The 20,952-nt window shown below is 44.1% G+C and overlaps 1 protein-coding gene across 6 annotated transcripts in view; it reads left to right on the top strand.

Moving 5' to 3' along the window:
* The window catches only part of SUCLG2 (succinate-CoA ligase GDP-forming subunit beta), a 482,508-nt gene that overhangs the window by 253,078 nt on the left and 208,478 nt on the right, over positions 1-20,952 (top strand). The window contains exon 11 of one of the 6 annotated variants that reach the window (XM_023249937.2): positions 10,768-17,915. The exons of the other annotated variants lie outside the window; for them this stretch is intronic. Within the exon in view, the coding sequence (XP_023105705.1) occupies positions 10,768-10,907 (140 nt within the window). The 3' untranslated portion in view covers positions 10,908-17,915. Of the gene's footprint in view, positions 1-10,767; positions 17,916-20,952 lie in introns of those variants that run through there. 6 annotated transcript variants of the gene reach the window in all.

Below are 20,952 nucleotides of genomic sequence, written 5' to 3'. Positions count from 1 at the left end.
GATGGCGGCGTAGGAGGAGCTGGGCTCACTGCGTGTCCTGCTGATCACTTAGATTCCACCTACACCTGCCTATATAACCCAGAAAACCGCCAGAAGACTAGCAGAACGGAGTCTCCAGAGCCAAGCTCAGACGAGAGGCCCACGGAAGAGGGTAGGAAGGGCGGCGAGGCGGTGTGCGCTACAGGGACTGGCGGGAGGGAGCCGGGGCAGAGGGGCGGCCCGTTAGCCAAGCAGAGCCCCCGAGTCTGGCCGGCGAAAGCCGAGGGGCCGGACGGAGTGTGTTCCGACAGCAAGCGAGACTTGACATCTGGAAGGTTATAAGCTAACCGCTCTGCTCAGAGAACGGGAGGACAACGGGAGGGAGAGTTGTTGAGCCCCGGACCACAGAGCTCAGCTTGGTGGGGAACAAAGGCGCTCGCCAGCGCCATCTCCCTCGCCCATCCCCCAGCCAAAATCCCAAAGGGAACCGGTTCCTGCCAGAGAACTTGCTTGCACCGTGCAAACACCCAACGTTGTGCTTCTGTGGATCCATCCCTCTGGCGGGTCTGACTCCTTCCTGGTGCCGCAGGACCCCTCCCGAAGCGGATCTCTGAAGGAAAAGCAAGCTGAGCCTGCCCTTTCCACCCCCGTGCACCTTGCCGATCCACCCCGGCTAATACGCCAGACCCGCAGCACCACAAGCCTGGCAGTGTGCAAGTATCCCAGACGGGCCATGCCACCCAACAGTGAATCCCGCCCCTAGGAGAGGGGAAGAGAAGGCACACACGAGTCTGACTGTGGCCCCGCCCACCAATGCGAGTTATTCAAGACAGCACAGGGGAAGTGTCCCGCAGTCCCGCACCACTCCAGGGACTAGCCAAAATGACGAAACGGAAGAATTCCCCTCAGAAAAACGTCCAGGAAATAACAACAGCTAACGAACTGATCAAAAATGATTTTAACAATGTAACAGAAAGTGAATTTAGAATAATAGTCATAAAATTAATTGCTGGGCTTGAAAACAGTATAAAGGACAGCAGAGAATCTCTTGCTACAGAGATCAAGGGACTAAGGAACAGCCAGGAGGAGCTAAAAAATACTATCAACGAGTTACAAAATAAAATGGAGACAACTACAGCTCGGATTGAAGAGGCAGAGGAGAGAATAGGTGAACTAGAAGATAAAATTATGGAAAAAGAAGAAGCTGAGAAAAAGAGAGCTAAAAGAATCCAGGAGTATAAGGGGAAAATTAGAGAACTAAGTGATGCACTAAAGAGAAATAACATATGCATAATTGGTATTCCAGAGGAGGAAGAGAGAGGGAAAGGTGCTGAAGGTGTACTTGAAGAAATAATAGCTGAGAACTTCCTGGATCTGGGAAAGGAAAAAGGCACTGAAATCCAAGAAGCACAGAGAACTCCCTTCAGATGTTAACTTGAATCGATCTTCTGCACGACATATCATAGTGAAACTGACAAAATACAAGGATAGAGAGAAAATTCTGAAAGCAGCTAGAGATAAACGTGCTCTAACATATAAAGGGAGACCTATAAGACTCGTGACCGATCTCTCTACTGAAACTTGGCAGGCCAGAAAGGAATGGCAGGAGATCTTCAATGTGATGAACAGAAAAAATATGCAGCCGAGAATCCTTTATCCAGCAAGTCTGTCATTTAGAATAGAAGGAGAGATAAAGGTCTTCCCAAACAAACAAAAACTGAAGGAATTCGTCACCACTAAACCAGCCCTACAAGAGATCCTAAGGGGGGATCCTGTGAGACAAAGTACCAGAGACATCACTATAAGCATAAAACATACAGACATCACAATGACTCTAAACCCGTATCTTTCTATAATAACACTGAATGTAAATGGATTAAATGCGCCAACCAAAAGACATAGGGTATCAGAATGGATAAAAAAACAAGACCCATCAATTTGCTGTCTACAAGAGACTCATTTTAGACCTGAGGACACCTTCAGATTGAGAGTGAGGGGATGGAGAACTATTTATCATGCGACTGGAAGCCAAAAGAAAGCTGGAGTAGCCATACTTACATCAGACAAACTAGACTTTAAATTAAAGGCTGTAACAAGAGATGAAGAAGGGCATTATATAATAATCACAGGGTCTATCCATCAGGAAGAGCTAACAATTATAAATGTCTATGCGCCGGATACAGGAGCCCCCAAATATATAAAACAATTACTCACAAACATAAGCAACCTTACTGATAAGAATGTGGTAATTGCAGGGGACTTTAACACTCCACTTACAGAAGTGGATACATCATCTAGACACACGGTCAATAAAGAAACAAGGGCCCTGAGTGATACATTGGATCAGATGGACTTGGCAGATATATTTAGAACTCTGCATCCCAAAGCAACAGAACATACTTTCTTCTCAAGTGCACGTGGAACATTCTCCAAGATAGATCACCTACTAGGTCACAAAACAGCCCTTCATAAGTATACAAGAATTGAAATCACACCATGCATACTTTCAGACCACAATGCTATGAAGCTTGAAATCAACCACAGGAAAAAGTCTGGAAAACCTCCAAAAGCATGGAGGTTAAAGAACACCCTACTAAAGAATGAATGGGTCAACCAGGCAATTAGAGAAGAAATTTAAAAATATATGGAAACATGGGGCGCCTGGGTGGCACAGTCGGTTAAGCGTCCGACTTCAGCCAGGTCACGATCTCGCGGTCCGTGAGTTCGAGCCCCGCGTCAGGCTCTGGGCTGATGGCTCAGAGCCTGGAGCCTGTTTCTGATTCTGTGTCTCCCTCTCTCTCTGCCCCTCCCCCGTTCATGCTCTGTCTCTCTCTGTCCCAAAAATAAATAAACGTTGAAAAAAAAAATTAAAAAAAAATATATGGAAACAAATGAAAATGAAAATACAACAATCCAAACACTTTGGGATGCAGCGAAGGCAGTCCTGAGAGGAAAATACATTGCAATCCAGGCCTATCTCAAGAAACAAGAAAAATCCCAAATACAAAATCTAACAGCACACCTAAAGGAACTAGAAGCAGAACAGCAAAGACAGCCTAAATCCAGCAGAAGAAGAGAAATAATAAAGATCAGAGCAGAAATAAACAATATAGAATCTAAAAAAACCGTAGAGCAGATCAACAAAACCAAGAGTTGGTGTTTTGAAAAAATAAACAAAATTGATAAACCTCTAGCCAGGCTTCTCAAAAAGAAAAGGGAGATGACCCAAATAGGTAAAATCATGGATGAAAATGGAATTATTACAACCAATCCCTCAGAGATACAAGCAATTATCAGGGAATACTATGAAAAATTATATGCCAACAAACTGGACAACCTGGAAGAAGTGGACAAATTCCTAAACACCCATACGCTTTCAAAACTCAATCAGGAGGAAATAGAAAGCTTGAACAGACCCATAACCAGCAAAGAAATTGAATCAGTCATCAAAAATCTCCCAACAAATAAGAGTCCAGGACCAGATGGCTTCCCAGGGGAGTTCTACCAGACGTTTAAAGCAGAGATAATACCTATCCTTCTCAAGCTATTCCAAAAAATAGAAAGTGAAGGAAAACTTCCAGACTCATTCTATGAAGCCAGTATTACTTTGATTCCTAAACCAGAGAGAGATCCAGTAAAAAAAGAGAACTACAGGGGCGCCTGGGTGGCGCAGTCGGTTAAGCGTCCGACTTCAGCCAGGTCACGATCTCGCGGTCTGTGAGTTCGAGCCCCACGTCGGGCTCTGGGCTGATAGCTCAGAGCCTGGAGCCTGTTTCCAATTCTGTGTCTCCCTCTCTCTCTGCCCCTCCCCCATTCATGCTCTGTCTCTCTCTGTCCCAAAAATAAATAAACGTTGAAAAAAAAATTTTAAAAAAAGAGAACTACAGGCCAATATCACTGATGAATATGGATGTGAAAATTCTCAATAAGATACTAGCAAATCGAATTCAACAGCATATAAAAAGAATTATTCACCATGATCAAGTGGGATTCTATCCTGGGATGCAGGGCTGGTTCAACATTCGCAAATCAATCAATGTGATACATCACATTAATAAAAGAAAAGATAAGAACCATATGATCCTGTCAATCGATGCAGAAAAGGCCTTTGACAAAATTCAGCAACTTTCTTAATAAAAACCCTCGAGAAAGTCGGGATAGAAGGAACATACTTCAACATCATAAAAGCCATTTATGAAAAGCCCACAGCTAACATCATCCTCAGTGGGAAAAAACTGAGAGCTTTTTCCCTGAGATCAGGAACACGACAGGAATGTCCACTCTCACCACTGTTGTTTAACATAGTGTTGGAAGTGCTAGCATCAGCAATCAGACAACAAAAGGAAATCAAAGGCATCAAAATTGGCAAAGATGAAGTCAAGCTTTCACTTTTTGCAAATGACATGATACTATACATGGAAAATCCGATAGACTCCACCAAAAGTCTGCTAGAACTGATACATGAATTTAGCAAAGTTGCAGGATACAAAATCAATGTACAGAAATCAGTTGCATTCTTATACACTAATAATGAAGCAACAGAAAGACAAATAAAGAAACTGATCCCATTCACAATTGCACCAAGAAGCATAAAACACCTAGGAATAAATCTAACCAAAGATGTAAAAGATCTGTATGCTGACAACTATAGAAAGCTTATGAAGGAAATTGAAGAAGATACAAGGAAATGGAAAAACATTCCGTGCTCAAGGATTGGAAGAATAAATATTGTCAAAATGTCAATATTACCCAAAGCTATCTACACATTCAATGCAATCCCAATCAAAATTGCACCAGCATTCTTCTCAAAACTAGAACAAGCAATCCTAAAATTCGTATGGAACCACAAAAGGCCCCGAATAGCCAAAGTAATTTTGAAGAAGACCAAAGCAGGAGGCATCACAATCCCAGCCTTTAGCCTCTACTACAAAGCTGTAATCATCAAGACAGCATGGTATTGGCACAAAAACAGACACATAGACCAATGGAATAGAATAGAAACCCCAGAACTAGACCCACAAACGTATGGCCAACTAATCTTTGACAAAGCAGGAAAGAACATCCAATGGAAAAAAGACAGTCTCTTTAACAAATGGTGCTGGGAGAACTGGACAGCAACATGCAGAAGATTGAAACTAGACCACTTTCTCACACCATTCACAAAAATAAACTCAAAATGGATAAAGGAGCTGAATGTGAGACAGGAAACCATCCAAACCCTAGAGGAGAAAGCAGAAAAAGACCTCTCTGACCTCAGCCGTAGCAATCTCTTACTCGACACATCCCCAAAAGCAAGGGAATTAAAAGCAAAAATAAACTACTGGGACCTTATGAAGATAAAAAGCTTCTGCACAGCAAAGGAAACAACCAACAAAACTAAAAGGCAACCAACGGAATGGGAAAAGATATTCGCAAATGACATATCGGACAAAGGGCTAGTATCCAAAATCTATAAAGAGCTCACCAAACCCCACACCCGAAAAACAAATAACCCAGTGAAGAAATGGGCAGAAAACATGAATAGACACTTCTCTAAAGAAGACATCCGGATGGCCAACAGGCACATGAAAAGATGCTCAACGTCGCTCCTCATCAGGGAAATATAAATCCAAACCACACTCAGATATCACCTCACGCCAGTCAGAGTGGACAAAATGAACAAATCAGGAGACTATAGATGCTGGTGAGGATGTGGAGAAACGGGAACTCTCTTGCACTGTTGGTGGGAATGCAAATTGGTGCAGCCACTCTGGAAAACAGTGTGGAGGTTCCTCAAAAAACTAAAAATAGACCTACCCTATGACCCAGCAGTAGCACTGCTAGGAATTTACCCAAGGGATACAGGAGTACTGATGCATAGGGGCACTTGTACCCCAATGTTTATAGCAGCACTTTCAACAATAGCCAAATTATGGAAAGAGCCTAAATGTCCATCAACTGATGAATGGATAAAAAAAATTGTGGTTTATATACACAATGGAGTGCTATGTGGCAATGAGAAAGAAGGAAATATGGCCCTTTGTAGCACCGTGGATGGAACTGGAGAGTGTTATGCTAAGTGAAATAATCCATACAGAGAAAGACAGATACCATATGGTTTCACTCTTATGTGGATCCTGAGAAACTTAACAGAAACCCATGGGGGAGGGGAAGGAAAAAAAAAAAAAGAGGTTAGAGTGGGAGAGAGCCAAAGCATAAGAGACTCTTAAAAACTGAGAACAAACTGAGGGTTGATGGGGGGTGGGAGCGAGGGGAGGGTGGGTGACGGGTATTGAGGAGGGCACCTTTTGGATGAGCACTGGGTGTTGTATGGAAACCAATTGGACAATAAACTTCATATATTGAAAAATACATAAATAAAGAAACATGAAAGAAAAAGAGAAAGAAAGAAAGAGAAAGAAGAAAGAAAGAGAAAGAAGAAAGAAAGAAAGAAAGAAAGAAAGAAAGAAAGAAAGAAAGAAAGAAAGAAAAGAAAAGAAAGAAATTGGTCTCCTACAGTATAGCCAAGTTAAAAGGAAAAACCAACTCTCCTATTACAGAAAGTCTGGTTCTTAGTGCTTCCAAGAGGAAACAGTGGCTAACTCTGGGACCTTTTGAGGAATTTCTCTTATACTTAATATAAATTTTCCATTAGCTTTCTCTAGCTTGGAACCCAAAATCTGTTCCTCCCACAAATCTCTGTGCGTTTGGTTATATTTTACCCAACCTTACAGTATGATACGGATTCTTCTTTTTTTCTTAATTAAGCAGCTCTTCATCTGTCCTGACAGAGCAAGCAAGGTAAAGTGGTACAAAGAGGCAGGAACATTGTGGAGAATTTTAGTGGTAGTTGCTATTTAACTTGGTAACACACTATACTTTTATTTTAACTGATGAATTTTTTAGTTGTATTTATTCATGTTAATACTCAGATTGGTTCACATTTCCCGAATGCACACCATCATCTAGCTAGTAAAAGGGAGATGGGAAAAGATGTCCGTCCTCCCAGCATCTGTGATAAAGCTTAGCGACCCATAAAAAACTAAGTGTGGTAGAAAAATTTTACTGGAGTCTGAATTGCAATAATAAATAATTATTATTGCTAACATTTGTTAACTTGCTAAGTTTCAGATACTCTGACATATAGCTATATAGTCTAAATAAATGTCAGATTTTTAATGACCAAGAAAACAGGCGTTTCAAAAGCCGATGACAGATTTTATTATAAGTGTCTACTTCTTGTAAATAAAGAAGGTAGTCTCTCTTAGTTGTTATGTGGCCATTTGGAAGATCCAAGATCCTTGCCATAATTCTCACTGATTTATGACCCACGTTTTCAAGACTCTATTGCCACACACAATGTAATAGAAATGTCTTGATGAGGAAAGTTTTAATCAAATCAGGCTTGATTTAGTGGGATTTTGTGGACAAATCTTTGTTCTCAGCTGTGTAATAAGTACAAGTTGTTTTACCAGTGGATAAGGAAAAGATTACTCTCCTCTTTGAAAATGGTAACTCCATAATTACATATATTTACTTGCCTTATTGCAACAGAACTCACCAGCTGAGACACAGGATTATTTTTATTTAAAAGACTCCTTGGTAAATCAGACAATCACATTTTGGTGGGGGAATTTAGTTTTTTTACACAGTTGTTTCTGGCATAAATAAAGGACAAATAACCTGATGTGTTTATTTTTTTTTTGTCTCTGAAATATATATATACTTGGCACAAAAGTTAACTAGATGGTTAATTTAGCCCAAACCATGATACTATTGAGAAAAATGTACAGACATTTATTAACAGCATTGTATATCCAATGTGCAAAGATGTTTTAGCCAAAGCTTTGGGTTTTGTACAGGTAGTTTTACTCTTCTAGATCAGGGCTTTCTAGTATCTTTATAGAGAATTTTTTTTAATTTCATTTTTTTGGTATTGTCCCATTTAAATCTGCAGCAAACTTCTATACCTCAGATAAGCTGAAGAGGAATATGCTTTTCTCTCAGGTGCTCATTGTGATTCCACGTTAGGCTATAAATAATAATGAGCCTAGATAATTGATAGATTGGATCCTGTTTCTTAGTCAAATCGTTCAGTTTGATTTTTCCGTACAATACAGAAAGGTTTGTTTCAGCAACATAAACATTCTGCTTCTCTTTTGACAAATATCTTTCAAAACAAGAGTCCCTTGTGGTTCCCTTGCTTGTTCTTATCAATCTCTCTAATGTTCCCTAGACTCCCTTTATAGCTGTTGAGAACATAAATGTCTCCAAGTCCACAACTTCGTATCCCGTTTTCTTTTACTTTCTTGACCAAGGCTCCGGCAGCTCTTCTCTGTGGACACTGCCTTATTCTTGCTCTCTGAAATACTGACACACTGGAGCCACAGCCAGGGCAGTGCAGCTGTAGTATCCTTCTTAGCACAGACACCGTAAAATTGCCATGTGATGCTATAGTCTGCTCAAGGGGCAAAGAAGCCTCGAGTATGAAAGCGTTCAGGGGCAGCCGTACAGCTTTCAGCTGTGTCCACACACTTGGCAGCCATCCATTCTGCCAGTCTTCCATTATGCTAAGATGTGAGACCAAGAGAGGAGGCCAGTAATTATTCCTTTGACTCCCATCATAAAAGGCAGCGTTGGCAGACTGACTGTGGCCGACTAGCTGGGAAGACTTTTCATTCAGGCTATTTGAGCCCTAGGTTTGCTGCTAACCCCCAGAGTCATCAGAGAATAAGGGAGCCCTGGTCGAGGGACCGCATGATCCTGGGCGGAGGGAACGTGGATGCCCAGCAGGGCCAAGGGGCTGATGCTGTGCCCGTTAACATCCCCCGACCTCTTAGCACATTTCCCAGCATGTGCTCTCTACCGAGTTTTCATCTTCTCTCCTGTTCTCACTCTCTGTTCCCTTGCAAGGCCAGGTGGACCTGTTCCCCACCTCCACCCCCAGCCTCTCCAAGCACACCTTCCCTCCACTTCTCAGTTTGTTCTGTGGTCTTTGGAGATGTGGCTCCAGGAGGAGGGGTCAGATGTTCTCTGTGAGTGCTCGTCTCGTTTCCTTTTTGGGTTCCGTTCTCCTTGTTCTTCCTGTCCCCATTCTCCTGGTCCCTGTTTTCTGCACACCTTTCTCCTCACCTTGCTTTCTGCCTCACTAGTGCCCATTCACCCCTCCTCGTCCCCTCCCTTCCTTCACTGTCTGTGGATGTACCCTTCCTAGGACTGAGTTCACTTGCTGTCAGTGTCTGTCACCTCTCCCCGCTTCGGTCACCAGCACCATCTTCCTGAGTATCCTCCCTAGTATTGATTCATCATCACCAGGTTAAACCAGAGGACATGTTGGAGACCATCCTGCTCTGTCATCAAGGCTTAAATCCTCTCATTGTCTAAATCGATAAACATTTCTGAATGCTTCAACCTTGCCACACTTAAACATTACACCAAGTCTCACAAGATATAACCTAAAGTATTAGGGTAGCTAAAGCCTTTTTAGAGCAAATATTTTAAGTTTCCAGACATACATTAATCAACTATACTTGGTCTTTTGAATTTTCATCTTACCCCTAGATGGTTCATGTGAGTAACTGAAATTTTTACCATGTTGGACACCTGCACAAGAGAAAGCCACTCATTGACCCAGAGGACAGTAGGCATCCAACCCGTCCATGTTGCTGGGTCTTTGAGGTGATCCTTCCTCCTCTGGGGACCCTGGTGAGAAATACAGTGACGCAGTAAGAGACCAAAATATCACCTTCGTTACTGGTGAAGAAGGTGAAGGATGAACCGTATTGTGTGCCGACAGTGGGCGTTCTTACTCTGAGTCACAGACGCGCCTAGTTACAAGCACCACAGACCCTGAGGGGCAGTGTGGGCTCCCTGAGAGAGCACAGTCCAAAGGACAGGCAAAGGAAGGGGCTGGGCTACTCATACCAACTTTCTTCTTTCAAAAATCCCGGGTTGGGGTGCCTGGGTGGGTCAGTCGGTTGGGCGTCCGACTTCGGCTCAGGTCATGATCTCGGGGTCCATGAGTTCGAGCCCCGCGTCGGGCTCTGTGCTGACAGCTCAGAGCCTGGAGCCTGTTTCAGATTCTGTGTCTCCCTCTCTCCCTGACCTTCCCCCATTCGTGCTCTGTCTCAAAAATGAATAAACGTTAAAAAAATTTTTTTTTTTTTTTAAAAACAAAAATCCCGGGCAGAGAGGTTTCTCCACTGCCAGTGCAGTGTCAGTGATGGTCAAAGATGAGCCCAGGAGCGTCATGCTGTGTGTGGAAGGAAACACCCCCTAAAGCACATCCAGGTGATTAGTCTGCCCTGGACACGGGCTGCCGATGCCTTTTGGTCAGGTGCCCACCTCAGTCTAGACAGTGGTCCTTGCTTCAAAAGCAGGGACCTCACGTTGTTCCCATGGGACACTGGTAATCAGGAGGGATTTTAGAGCGTGACAGGTCTGGGGACTGACACATCCTAAGTCCCACACATCACGACACCACCTTCTGCTTTGTGGGTGTCTTCTGAGTGATCAGTCAGTTCGTATCTCCGTGCCTCAGTTTCTTTATATAACACTTGAAAGTCACATTTGTTCAGCCACCGAAGAGAGAGAAAACACGTTGCTCAGGAAGGGGACACACTGGTAGATTCTGTCTGTCCTACTTAAAGGCGACAGATGTGTCCTGTGACTGAGAGTCTCCCAGAGGGTGCCACCTTGAGGCTGTCCTGAGGCAGAGCCATCTAGGAGGAAGGACTGCCCAAGAATGGGTTAGAACAGGCAGGACAAATAAATAGCTTTCATCTCATGCCACCTTCTATTTATTGGCAGTGGCTGCCCACAGTGCTGGGCCGAGAAAGATGCTGAGACTGTATCCCAGGTCAGCGGAAAAGAGCTCTGTGGTCGTCGTCTTCTGCAGTTTGTGGGAAAGGAGAGTAGGGGCACTCGAGCCAACTATCAGCCACTGTTGATTCAAAGAGAGCAAGAGTAGGTAGAATTTTCTGTCCTGGAAATACAGCGGCTTGCTGCATCAGAAGTGGGAAGCAAGAACCGCAAGCTGGAGAAGTACATGATGAGGCCGGGTTCTTGTCCTCCACAGCCACAGCACCAGAAATTTGGATTGTATGGAGCAAAGGTCTGCAGACTTTTCCTGTCAGTGGCCAAACTTGAGGCTTTGTGGGCCGTGTATTCCCTGTTGCAGTAACTCACCTCTCCCGTTGAAGCACAGAAACAGCATAGACAGTATAGGAATGGGGATGACCGTGCCACGGTAAATCTTTGTTCCAAAGACAGTGGGACATAATTTGCAGCCTGGTGTAGAAAAGAGACCAGCGGCAAGGCCTGGAATTCTGGAAACTCCTCACGGTACCTGAGTCTAAAGCCTCCTCCATCCTCAGCTCTGAAAGGTTTTTTAAAAGTCAAGAAAAATGCGGTGATACTAAGCTCTGAGAACCTAACAGCTCAAGGAACAGATCAGCAGTGAGATCCACTTGGCCATTCCCCCCACGTAAGTACAGAATCACAGATAGTGACGCCATGATGTCACTTCTCAGGCAGCATGGGAGCTCCAGGGTCAGGATCACAGACAAAAGTCCCACACTGCCAAAATTACCTTTGAAAATTCCTGAAATCATGCCTAAGTTAGAATATACATGAATTGAAAGCCATGCGGTAGACTCCAGGAAGGCAAATCTCCCTAAGTCTGTGTCGATGTTTTTTATGAGAAAGGCTCTATTCTGTTCTTTATGAGAACAGCCCTATTCCGAGCAGGTACAGAATTGTAGGGCATTCTGGCTTGCCAGAGGATACATTCCATTCCATACATTTGTCTTAGGTTAACATATATGTTGCTTTTTTGAGGGTTTACGTGGTTGAAAGTGAAAGTGTGAGCACCTAGCATGCGCCCTCAGTGAATATATGTTAGACTTGGTTCTAAATCTGGCTTGCACACCCTTCTTGGAAGCACTGTGGAGAAGACCCTAGCCATCGGCTTCCTGCCACTTGCGGCGGTGGTTCCTATGGGCATCATGAGAATAACACTCACACCCTCGGCGGTGGTTTCTTCTTACCCCGGGAGGAGAAGTCATCAAGGAGAATAGGTGTGCACAGGATGTCTTTTGTCATTTTTAATTTTTCTAAAATGTGAGGAATCCAGGACATTTCTGTAAGATACTCTTCCAACTACAGTAACTTCCCAAGGTCGCTCAGCTTCTCGGTGACAGCCAGGTTTAAAATCTCCATTTCCTCACCTGTGAAGCAGGAATAGAAATATGGCGGTCTCGTGGGGATGTTGCAAGGAGAAGATGAGTTTTACAGTAACCCAGACAGTCCCTGGCTCAGTAAACGTTGGCTGCCATTATTACTCGAGCTCTTGTTTGTAACTCCACCAGGGGGCACTCTGTGCGCCAAGCAGGGCCAGTCTGTGGGCTGGCAGCAAAGTGCCAAGCAAGGTGTTAGATACTGGTTGCACATCATCTGTGGCAAGTGAGGACTGCTGATGCAGCAGGAGTTTTACCTCTGATTCTCAATGAATTATTCCATTTTTAGCAGTACAATACCAAAAGACATGTGATAAGTTATCTACATTTACATGTCACCAAGAAAATGGGCCCCTTCTACCTGGTTGTCACTTGAAAGGAGAATAATGGAAGAGGAGCAAGGGCAAAAGGACAGTGACCATTTTAGGAGGAATCTGCTGCTCTGTGGAACCTGGTTTGTTTCCACTGACCTCCTTTCTCCCTGGGGTGGAGGCGGGGAAAGATTTGATTACTTAGAGCAGGGGTCGACGTATTTTAGGATTGATGGGCCATGCTGACTGTCACAACCGCTCAGCTCTGCCTTTGGTGGCACAGAAGCAGCCATGGACAATCTGCAAATGAATCACTTTGGCTGCATTCCAGTAAAACTTTATTTATGGGCACGGAAATTTGAATTTCATGTGACTTTCATGTATCACAAAATATTATTCTTCTGATTTTTTTCCAACTATTTAAAAATGTAACAACTATTCTTAGCTGACTTAGAATAGCCCTGACTTAGAACACCAGACCGAGAGTCAGTCCTGTACATGGCTCGCTGATCATTTCACCAGAGCAAATCACCTAACATTTCCGGGCCTCAGTTTCCTCTAGTGAAAACAAGAGACTTTGATCCTAAAGGACGCTTAGGATTCCTCCTAGCGCTTAGACGCCAAGTTACACGGTTGTCATGCAGCTTTGCAGTCATACAAATCTGTGTTCTCGCGTTGGCTTAGCCTTTGACTTGCTCGGAGACGTTGGGCAAGTGCCTCAGCCTCCCAGTGCCTCAGTCGTCTCATCTGTAAAATGGGGATGAAGATGATGTCTTTTTTAGGGTTGCTATGAAGGTTGAAGTGATACGATAATTGTGAACCCCTTAACTCCTGTATCCAACAAATATTTATTGTACCTAGTGTATATGCGATAAGTGCCAACTGTTGCATTCTTAAAAAGCTCAATTCCTGTTATAATATTACTCTTTATTTATTTATGAGAGAGGGAGCAAGAGGAGAGAGAGCACACACATGAGCAGGGGAGGGGGTAGAGAGAGGGTGAGAGACAATCATAAGCAGAATCCGGTTCAGCACAGAGATCGATGCAGAGCTCGATCTCATGAACTGTGAGATCATGACCTGAGCTGAAATGAAGACGTGGATGCTTAACCAACTGAGTCACCCACGTGCCCCCGCAAATAATGCTTTTTCAAAAAGCCTAATTTCTCTATACTTTTGACTAGAGAGTAATTTTCTTCACAGCCCTGTGATAAAAGACTGGCCTGAGTTGGGGGCAAGGGGCCCACCTTTTGAACAAAACCCTGTGATTTCTGTCCACTACCATGATCTTCTCTCCCAGGTCATGAAAGCAAAGAACAAATTTTGATAAATTAACCTTCATCTCTCTTTACAGCTCTCTCACTCCACCTGGTGGCAGGAAGTCAGTGGTAAAACATGCACAAGTGGAGAATTTTAAAAATTTCATAATTATTCTTTTTATACTATCCTCTATTGGCAGAGCAAGACTTCATTTTAGAATCATTCCCCTTTGATTGTCTGTCTATTGCCATTTTTAAGGCACGCGTCGGGGAGATAACCACTTAGCTTAGCAGCTTTCAGCAAGCAGATGTTAAGAAGTACTTGAAGTTGAACCAACGTGAGTCAATCAGTTATCTGTACAGGTGGTTATTAAAACTGTAGTCCTGCAGCCTCATTAAAAAGCAATGCAGCATTTAATAATTTTTAGAACATGTCAGCGGCGCTAATTTAAATGTGGGGAAGAGATCAGTTTCCTTTGTAATTGGGTACACAGGCATAAACATGGTCTTTGGAACTCTCAGTTCCGAGCCAGAGTTGAAAGTGGCTGTGATGGTTCACTATTTGGAAATAAAGGCAAGCAAGGGGGTGGGTCGCAGGTGTCAGCCACTTGGTGAATCCAGAAGAAACCAACCTTGAATATTCAAAGAACAGCATTAATGAAAGAAATCCACACGACAGCAAGCGTTTGCCCAAGGCTTCCCCTGATTCTCTTTTCTTTTCCAGGCTGCTGGTTTTCTTTCTGACCCTCTTCTCTGTGCATTCCCCCTTCCCCTTCTAGCTGCTCTCTCCATAGGAACCAGGCAGCAGGGTCTGTGGGCAGCAAGGCCTGCCCTAGCTTTGCTTCTTTCTCCCTGGCCTGTGGGCAGGAGAACCAACGAGGGAGAAACCAGCTTGGAAGCCAGGACAGGGTGCCGGCAGAGTCAGGGCAGGGGCTGGTGCCATGGGACTTGGTGGGCTCACTTGCTTCCCTTGTTCTCTATGCCTCTTTCGTGTGCCTTCCCCCTCTGGGATATTCCTTACTATGTGTTCTCTCTCTCTCTCTCTCTCTCTCCCTCCTTCCCTCCCTCCTCCTCCCCCCCAGAACCAAGCCCTTTTCCTTCCCCCCTCCTCCCCGCCCCTCTCCTCTCTCCTTTTTCTCTTCTCTTCTTCTTCCTCTCCCTCTCCCTGTTGCATGCTGGGGTTCTGAGTATGCCTAGCCTGTGCTTAATAATTAAGGCTGTAATTAAAGTGTAACTGGAAACATAATTAAAATTCACTTTAATGGATCCTGGAATTGTGAAGCAATTAGGCATTTTGCTATGGCCCTGCAGGAGCAGCTGGAAGGAGAGAAGGGCCCATTCTCCTGGGCTCTGCTCTACCCAGTCTCTTCCGGCCCCGCCCCCTGGTTGTTAACCTTGAGGAAGGCCTTCCTGTCCAGGAGGGACAGAGGAGTGGTGGCAGCTTGGAGTCTTCTAGGGCACCGCATAGAGCCAGCTGCTGTTCAGCCCTTCTTAGAGAAAGAGGCCACCACAAAAGCCCCTGGAGAACCTGAGAAAACTCAGGAACAGTCACTCCTAATTTCCCTCAGGTCGTTTGGGGCTTCTGTTTCAGTCCTATTAAAAAAATGGGTTATTTGGGGGTGTCGGGCCAGCAAGGTGATCAGAAAAGCTCCCACACCTCACCAACTCAAGCACACTTGGTATGTATGAGTGCATCCACCGTCATTCAGCCCATCAGCAAGCCCGGGTTGTGTCGTGGAAACTGCACTGAGCGCAGAGATCCTGGTGGGCCGGCCTGACAGAATGTCAGCCTAGATGAAGCTTGTGTTTGGTGGGGGCGAGAGAAGCGTCAGTGAGCAGTCCCAATAGTGCTGTGATTCCGGAAGTACAAGGTGGGATGGAAGCTCACTTACAAGTCCTGCTCTAGTTTAGGGGCTGGGGGAGTAGTGACAAGGGAGGCATCCCCAAAGACATGCCATTTATTTTTATTTCAATTTATTATTTTGAGAGAGAGACAGAGACAGCACAAGACGGGAAGGGGCAGGGAGAGGGGGAGAAAATCCCAAGCAGGCTCTGCGATGTCAGCACAGAGCCCAGTGTGAAGCTCGAACTCACGAAACCATGAGATAATGACCCGAGCCAAAACCAAGAGTCAGATGCTCAACTGACTGAGCCACCCAGGCGCCCCAGGAAATGCCATTTAAACAAATATCTCATGAACGTTTGGGTGTTGGCCAAGCAGAAGACAAGAGTTCTGGTTGGAGGACTCGAGGCCAAAGGTCCAGCATGTCTGCGGGTTCACGGATTTCTAAATCGGTCGTTTTCCACCTTTGGGAATACCTGATGCTCAGTTAAGTCCTGAAGAAGATGTTAATTCAGGAACTGGTTTAGTTAGGTTTCTTGGTTGCAAGGAAGAGTGACTTGTTCCAGTAGTCTCAGAACCCTAAAACGGTCCACAGCCAGTCTGTAGCCATGAAAAGAACCCAGGTAAAACTGAATAAACAGTTCTCAGAATGGACGGCAGCCATAATGAAGCCGGCCCCCAGGAGGAGGAGGATGTGGTATGGAGGCCAACCTCAGGAGCAGCGCTCCAGCAGCCTGTGCACTTGACTCCACCCGTCTCTGCATGTTTGCGCTGCCTCTGTCTCACCTGCTTACTAACGGCTGACTAAGTCCTTTTCATGCTACTGTTTCCCATTTCGTGTGTGCTACCCATTCAGATTCTCAGCAGAGCAAACCTGACTGCACAAGCTAATGGCCATCGTCTGTATTTGCACCACCCTTGGGTCAGGTGCAGTCATCTTGGGAACAGTCCATGTCTGCCTTGGGACGAAGATCACCATGTGGTCCCTCCTCGAGAAGGGGACAGTTGGTAGGGTCGGTGTAGCCAGGCAGGGAGGCTGGAGAAAGCAGACACCCTACTTGTACCCGATCCTTGCTCTCAAGTAATTTATAGTATCATTGAAGTTTAGACGATCTTGTGCGTGCAAAAGTGCCACAAATTTTAAATTGTAAATTTGACTCCTCAAACAGGAGTCACCAGGAAATCAAAGTAGAGTGGGAAGACCAAAGGATTTTGAGACCGCATCCTGCCAGTCACCAGGCCTTAGTGCTCTTGGCCAAGAAATAAATAAATGAATAAAAAGCACGCATTTATAAAGACCTGACTCACCAGGTCTTTTAGAACCACCAAATTCACAAGTTCAAAGGCTCAAGGTAATGTGGGAAGACTGGAAAACAGATTATTATTTTTATTATTGTCAATGTGATGATGACGATATCCTCTATTTATAAAGGTTGTCATTCATGGTTCAGCATGGATGTTTCAAGCATTAGTTCCAGGAATCATTCAGACCAGTGAGAGATCAAGTTCAGTTTTCATTCAACTACTTCCTAACTATTCCTAGCCATGCTAGCTAGACTTCAGCCTTTAACTTACCTGTGCCTCAGTCCTCCCTTCTGTAAAAGGAGATAATAATGGTAGCTCTCTCAGGGATGCTATTGAGTAGCAAATGAACTAATAGAACTGAACATTGCAGGACACCTGCGAAGTTGCTGTTAATGCTTTTGTTACTATTACCACTCCTGTTGATGCTGCTAATTCTCGTACCGGTTCAGTTCCTCAGAGAGAACTTGACAGGCTTGGCTAAGATCTGTGTTCACAGGAGGACTCTGTCACCAAAGGAAGGTAGTCAGAGATGTAGAATGTTCAGGGAGATGAATCTGCCTCTTGATGCGTGGGGTTCTTGGAAGCTGTCTGTGTGGAGGCTGTTCTAAAGAGAAAGGAAAGAAGGAGAAGAGCCTTTCTGACCCAAATTTAGATTTCTTCCCTGGTGGATTAGAGGACAGGTAGGCAGAGAACTCTAGTCTATGTCTCTGTTGAAGGAGATAGAGGTTTACATATTTAACTTTCATTGACCTTCTGGTCCAAAGACCAGTTCCATTCTGTGTCAGTCAGGACTTCGCTGCACACTGTGTCATTATTCCATGAAAGCCCTACTTACGGATTAATGTCAGAATTCCTTAGCCTAATATTCAACACCTGCCATCGTCTGATCCTCTGTTCTACTTTTCAACCTCTGGGACCTTGTCGAAACTTCTACCATATGTATCAAAATGAACACTGAGGTTGGATTAATGAAATAATAAATCTTTACATCTGCATTAGGTAACTAGTGTGTAACAAATTGCCTTTAACACAAGGAACGTTGTTGATCTCACAGTGTTCTGTGGTAGGGAATCTGAGTGTGGCTTAGTTGGGTCCTTTGGTTTAAGGTCTCAAAGCTGCAGTCAAAGTGTCAGCCAGAGATAGGGTCATATCAAGGCTCGACTGGGAAAGGATCGCTTCCCAATACATCATTGTTGGCAGGATATAGTTCCCCATGGGCTGTCAGGCTGAAGGCTTCAGTTGCTCCTCAGCTTTTGGCTGGAGGCAGCCCTGAATTCCTTGCCTCGTGGACTTCTCCATAGGGCAGTCCACAGTATGGCAATGTGCTGCATCAGAGTGAACAGAGTCAGAAGGAACAAGGAAGAAGTCCTGGGATTTTGGAACTTAGTCTCAGAGATGAAATTCTGTCACTCTTGCTCTTCTTAGTCATTAGAAGCAAGTTGCTGGTTCTACCAACAGCCAAAGGGGTTACACAGGGGCGTGGACAGCAGGAAGTAGGAACTGACCACAGAGAGCCATTTTGGAAGCTGGCTACCACCCTTACAAAGTAATGTGTCAGTCAAAGTAATGCCGGCTCCTGTAACAGATAAATGTTGAAATGTGATTCTTAATGTAGTAGAAAGTTCTTTCTCATTAATATGAAGTCTGAAAGGGTGCATGAGTAGGGTGCTCTGCTCTACAGAATTATTCTGGTATCCATGCTGAAGGAGGCATTGCCATGTCCAGAAAGGGGATTTTCAGAGTTGTCTTGGCTGGTGACATTCCAGAAGGTACACAGGGAAAAAACCGAGTGACTGCAGGAGCTCACAAGGGCAATTTTTATGGGCACATATTTCATGGCGCTCACACACTCTTGGCCAGAACTCAGTCACATGACCCCACATACATGCAAGGGAGACCTGGGAAATGTAGTTCCTGGTTGGGCAGAAGAGGTGCGTGACTGTCTGGTTGATGGCGAGCTAAGTTGGCCACAGATTCCTAGACATTTACAAAATCCTTTCACATGTGTTATTTCATTTGCTCCTCCTCACAACCCATGCTGTCAGCATTATTATCCTCATTTTATAAACAAGGAAACCAACCAGCGATATTCTGGTTAGAACATTCAGAGTTGTATTATTAGAACAGAGTTCAGGTTCCCATCACTGCCACATACAGTCTGTGACTGTAGAAAAGTTCTTTAACCTCTCTGTGCCTCTCTTGCCTCTTCTGTGAAATAGGGACAGTAAGATCTAGGCATCGTCGTCATAAAGATTTCATATACTGCGTGGAAGTCACTTAGCATTATGTCTGGCGTGTGTATTAGTTATGAGGAAGACGATCATAATGTTATGTCTGGGGATTAAGAAGTTGAGGCTCAAAGGTGTTACATAATTTACCCAAAACTGTGCAACTAATCTACAACAGAGCCAGGGTGAGAAGCTAGGGATTTTTGTTTGTTTGTTTGTTTGTTTATTTTGAGAGAGAGAGAGAGAGCCCAAGAAGGGGCAGAGAGAGAGAGCGAGAGAGAGAGAGGGAGAGAGAGAGAGAATCTCTCCTCACCGTCAGCAAGGAGCCCTTCTCTGGGCTCAATCTCACAAACTGTGAGATCATGACTTCAGCCAAAGTGAAGAGTTGGACCAAGGCTTAACCAACTGAGCCACCCAGGTAACAGCTTCCTTACCTTTTGAATTTTGTTTCCCAAAGAGGATATTTAGCAGATTTCCTGTGGAAAAGAGCAGTGAGTTAGCCTTGAACTAAAGATGCAATGCCAAGTGTTCACCTCGCCACAGCTGTGGTGGCCCCCGGCTCCCAGGGAATCCACAGTACATCACCTTGTTAGCGCAAATGTTCCCCTTGAACTCGGCATTTGCCTGTTTGTATGAAACATGCTGACCAAGTGCTTCCTTTTTATTTGTACTCTTAGGTCCTCCAAGGCCTATATTTCAAGGTCTTTGTATATAAATAGCCTCTGCCTTGCTAACTAGATAAAAGCACAGGAAATGATGTAAGATGAGGTATTTCATTAGACTCTTAAATGTTACCACATTTCTCCTAGGGGCTTGTTCACTCTGCAAGAACAGAAGAGCAGTTTGCTTGCTAAATAGTCACGTCGCAGAAGCACACCTCTGGGTGGGGTAGCTTGGCCCACAAGTGCTACAAATCTGCCGAGAATGGGAGACAAAGATACACCATCACAGGCTGCAGTACTCTTTTTGGGGCCCTCTGCCCTTTTTGTCCTACAGAGCAGGGAGGAAGGGAGAACACATGTGTTGAATAACTATCATTGTTTCCAAAGCGCTGGATTCATGGCCATAGGTGGGCAGACCCTCAGAACTTTAGTTTCATGAGATCTTTAAGACAGTTGCCTTCTAGTATGGGCCAAAACCACGTTAAATCCACTCGACTGTGGATTATCAGCTGAAATGTCTGCTTTTATCAGTAAAAAAAAAAAAAAAACATGTCCATTTGTCTCAGGCAATTCCAGTCTTTCGTCTTGCTTATTAGCCAGACCACCACTTGTTAGAGATCTTGCCACGTCATCTTCCCTGTCAGTAATGTCGATCAGAACATATATTTACTTCATTTCCTGGTGAAAAGCTAGCTCAGATCAGTCCTGTGCATCTTCACTTGTTAATTTCAGTATTCTGTGGCTACCAACCCATCGATTCGCCGTTCTCTCGCTCATACTGGACACATAGCTTTTTCTTTAGATTCCGTATTCAGGTTGTTCAAGCAAGGGGCACATCGGTTTCAGAAGATTTTCTTTTTTCGAATCAGTGGACCAAGTAGTTGTTGATCTTTCTTCGTTCACAGTCTTATAAGAATGTCATTATCTGCATTTTTTAAATGCCAGAAAAAAAATATAGGTAGTATATTTTTATGTAATATTTTATGTATGTTATTTATTTATATTTATATATTTTATTTGTATTTAAGTTTATATAATTTATATTGTATAAGTGTGTGTATAAGTGTACATATATTTATATGTATTTTATATTTTGTATATACATATATGTCTATATGTATATATACATATATGTGTATATGTGTATATA

Source organism: Felis catus, chromosome A2 (assembly GCF_018350175.1).
Source record: "Felis catus isolate Fca126 chromosome A2, F.catus_Fca126_mat1.0, whole genome shotgun sequence".
NCBI lineage: Eukaryota > Metazoa > Chordata > Mammalia > Carnivora > Felidae > Felis > Felis catus.
The sequence above is the reverse complement of the archived record's forward strand: the minus strand, read 5'-3'. Positions and strand labels throughout refer to the sequence as shown.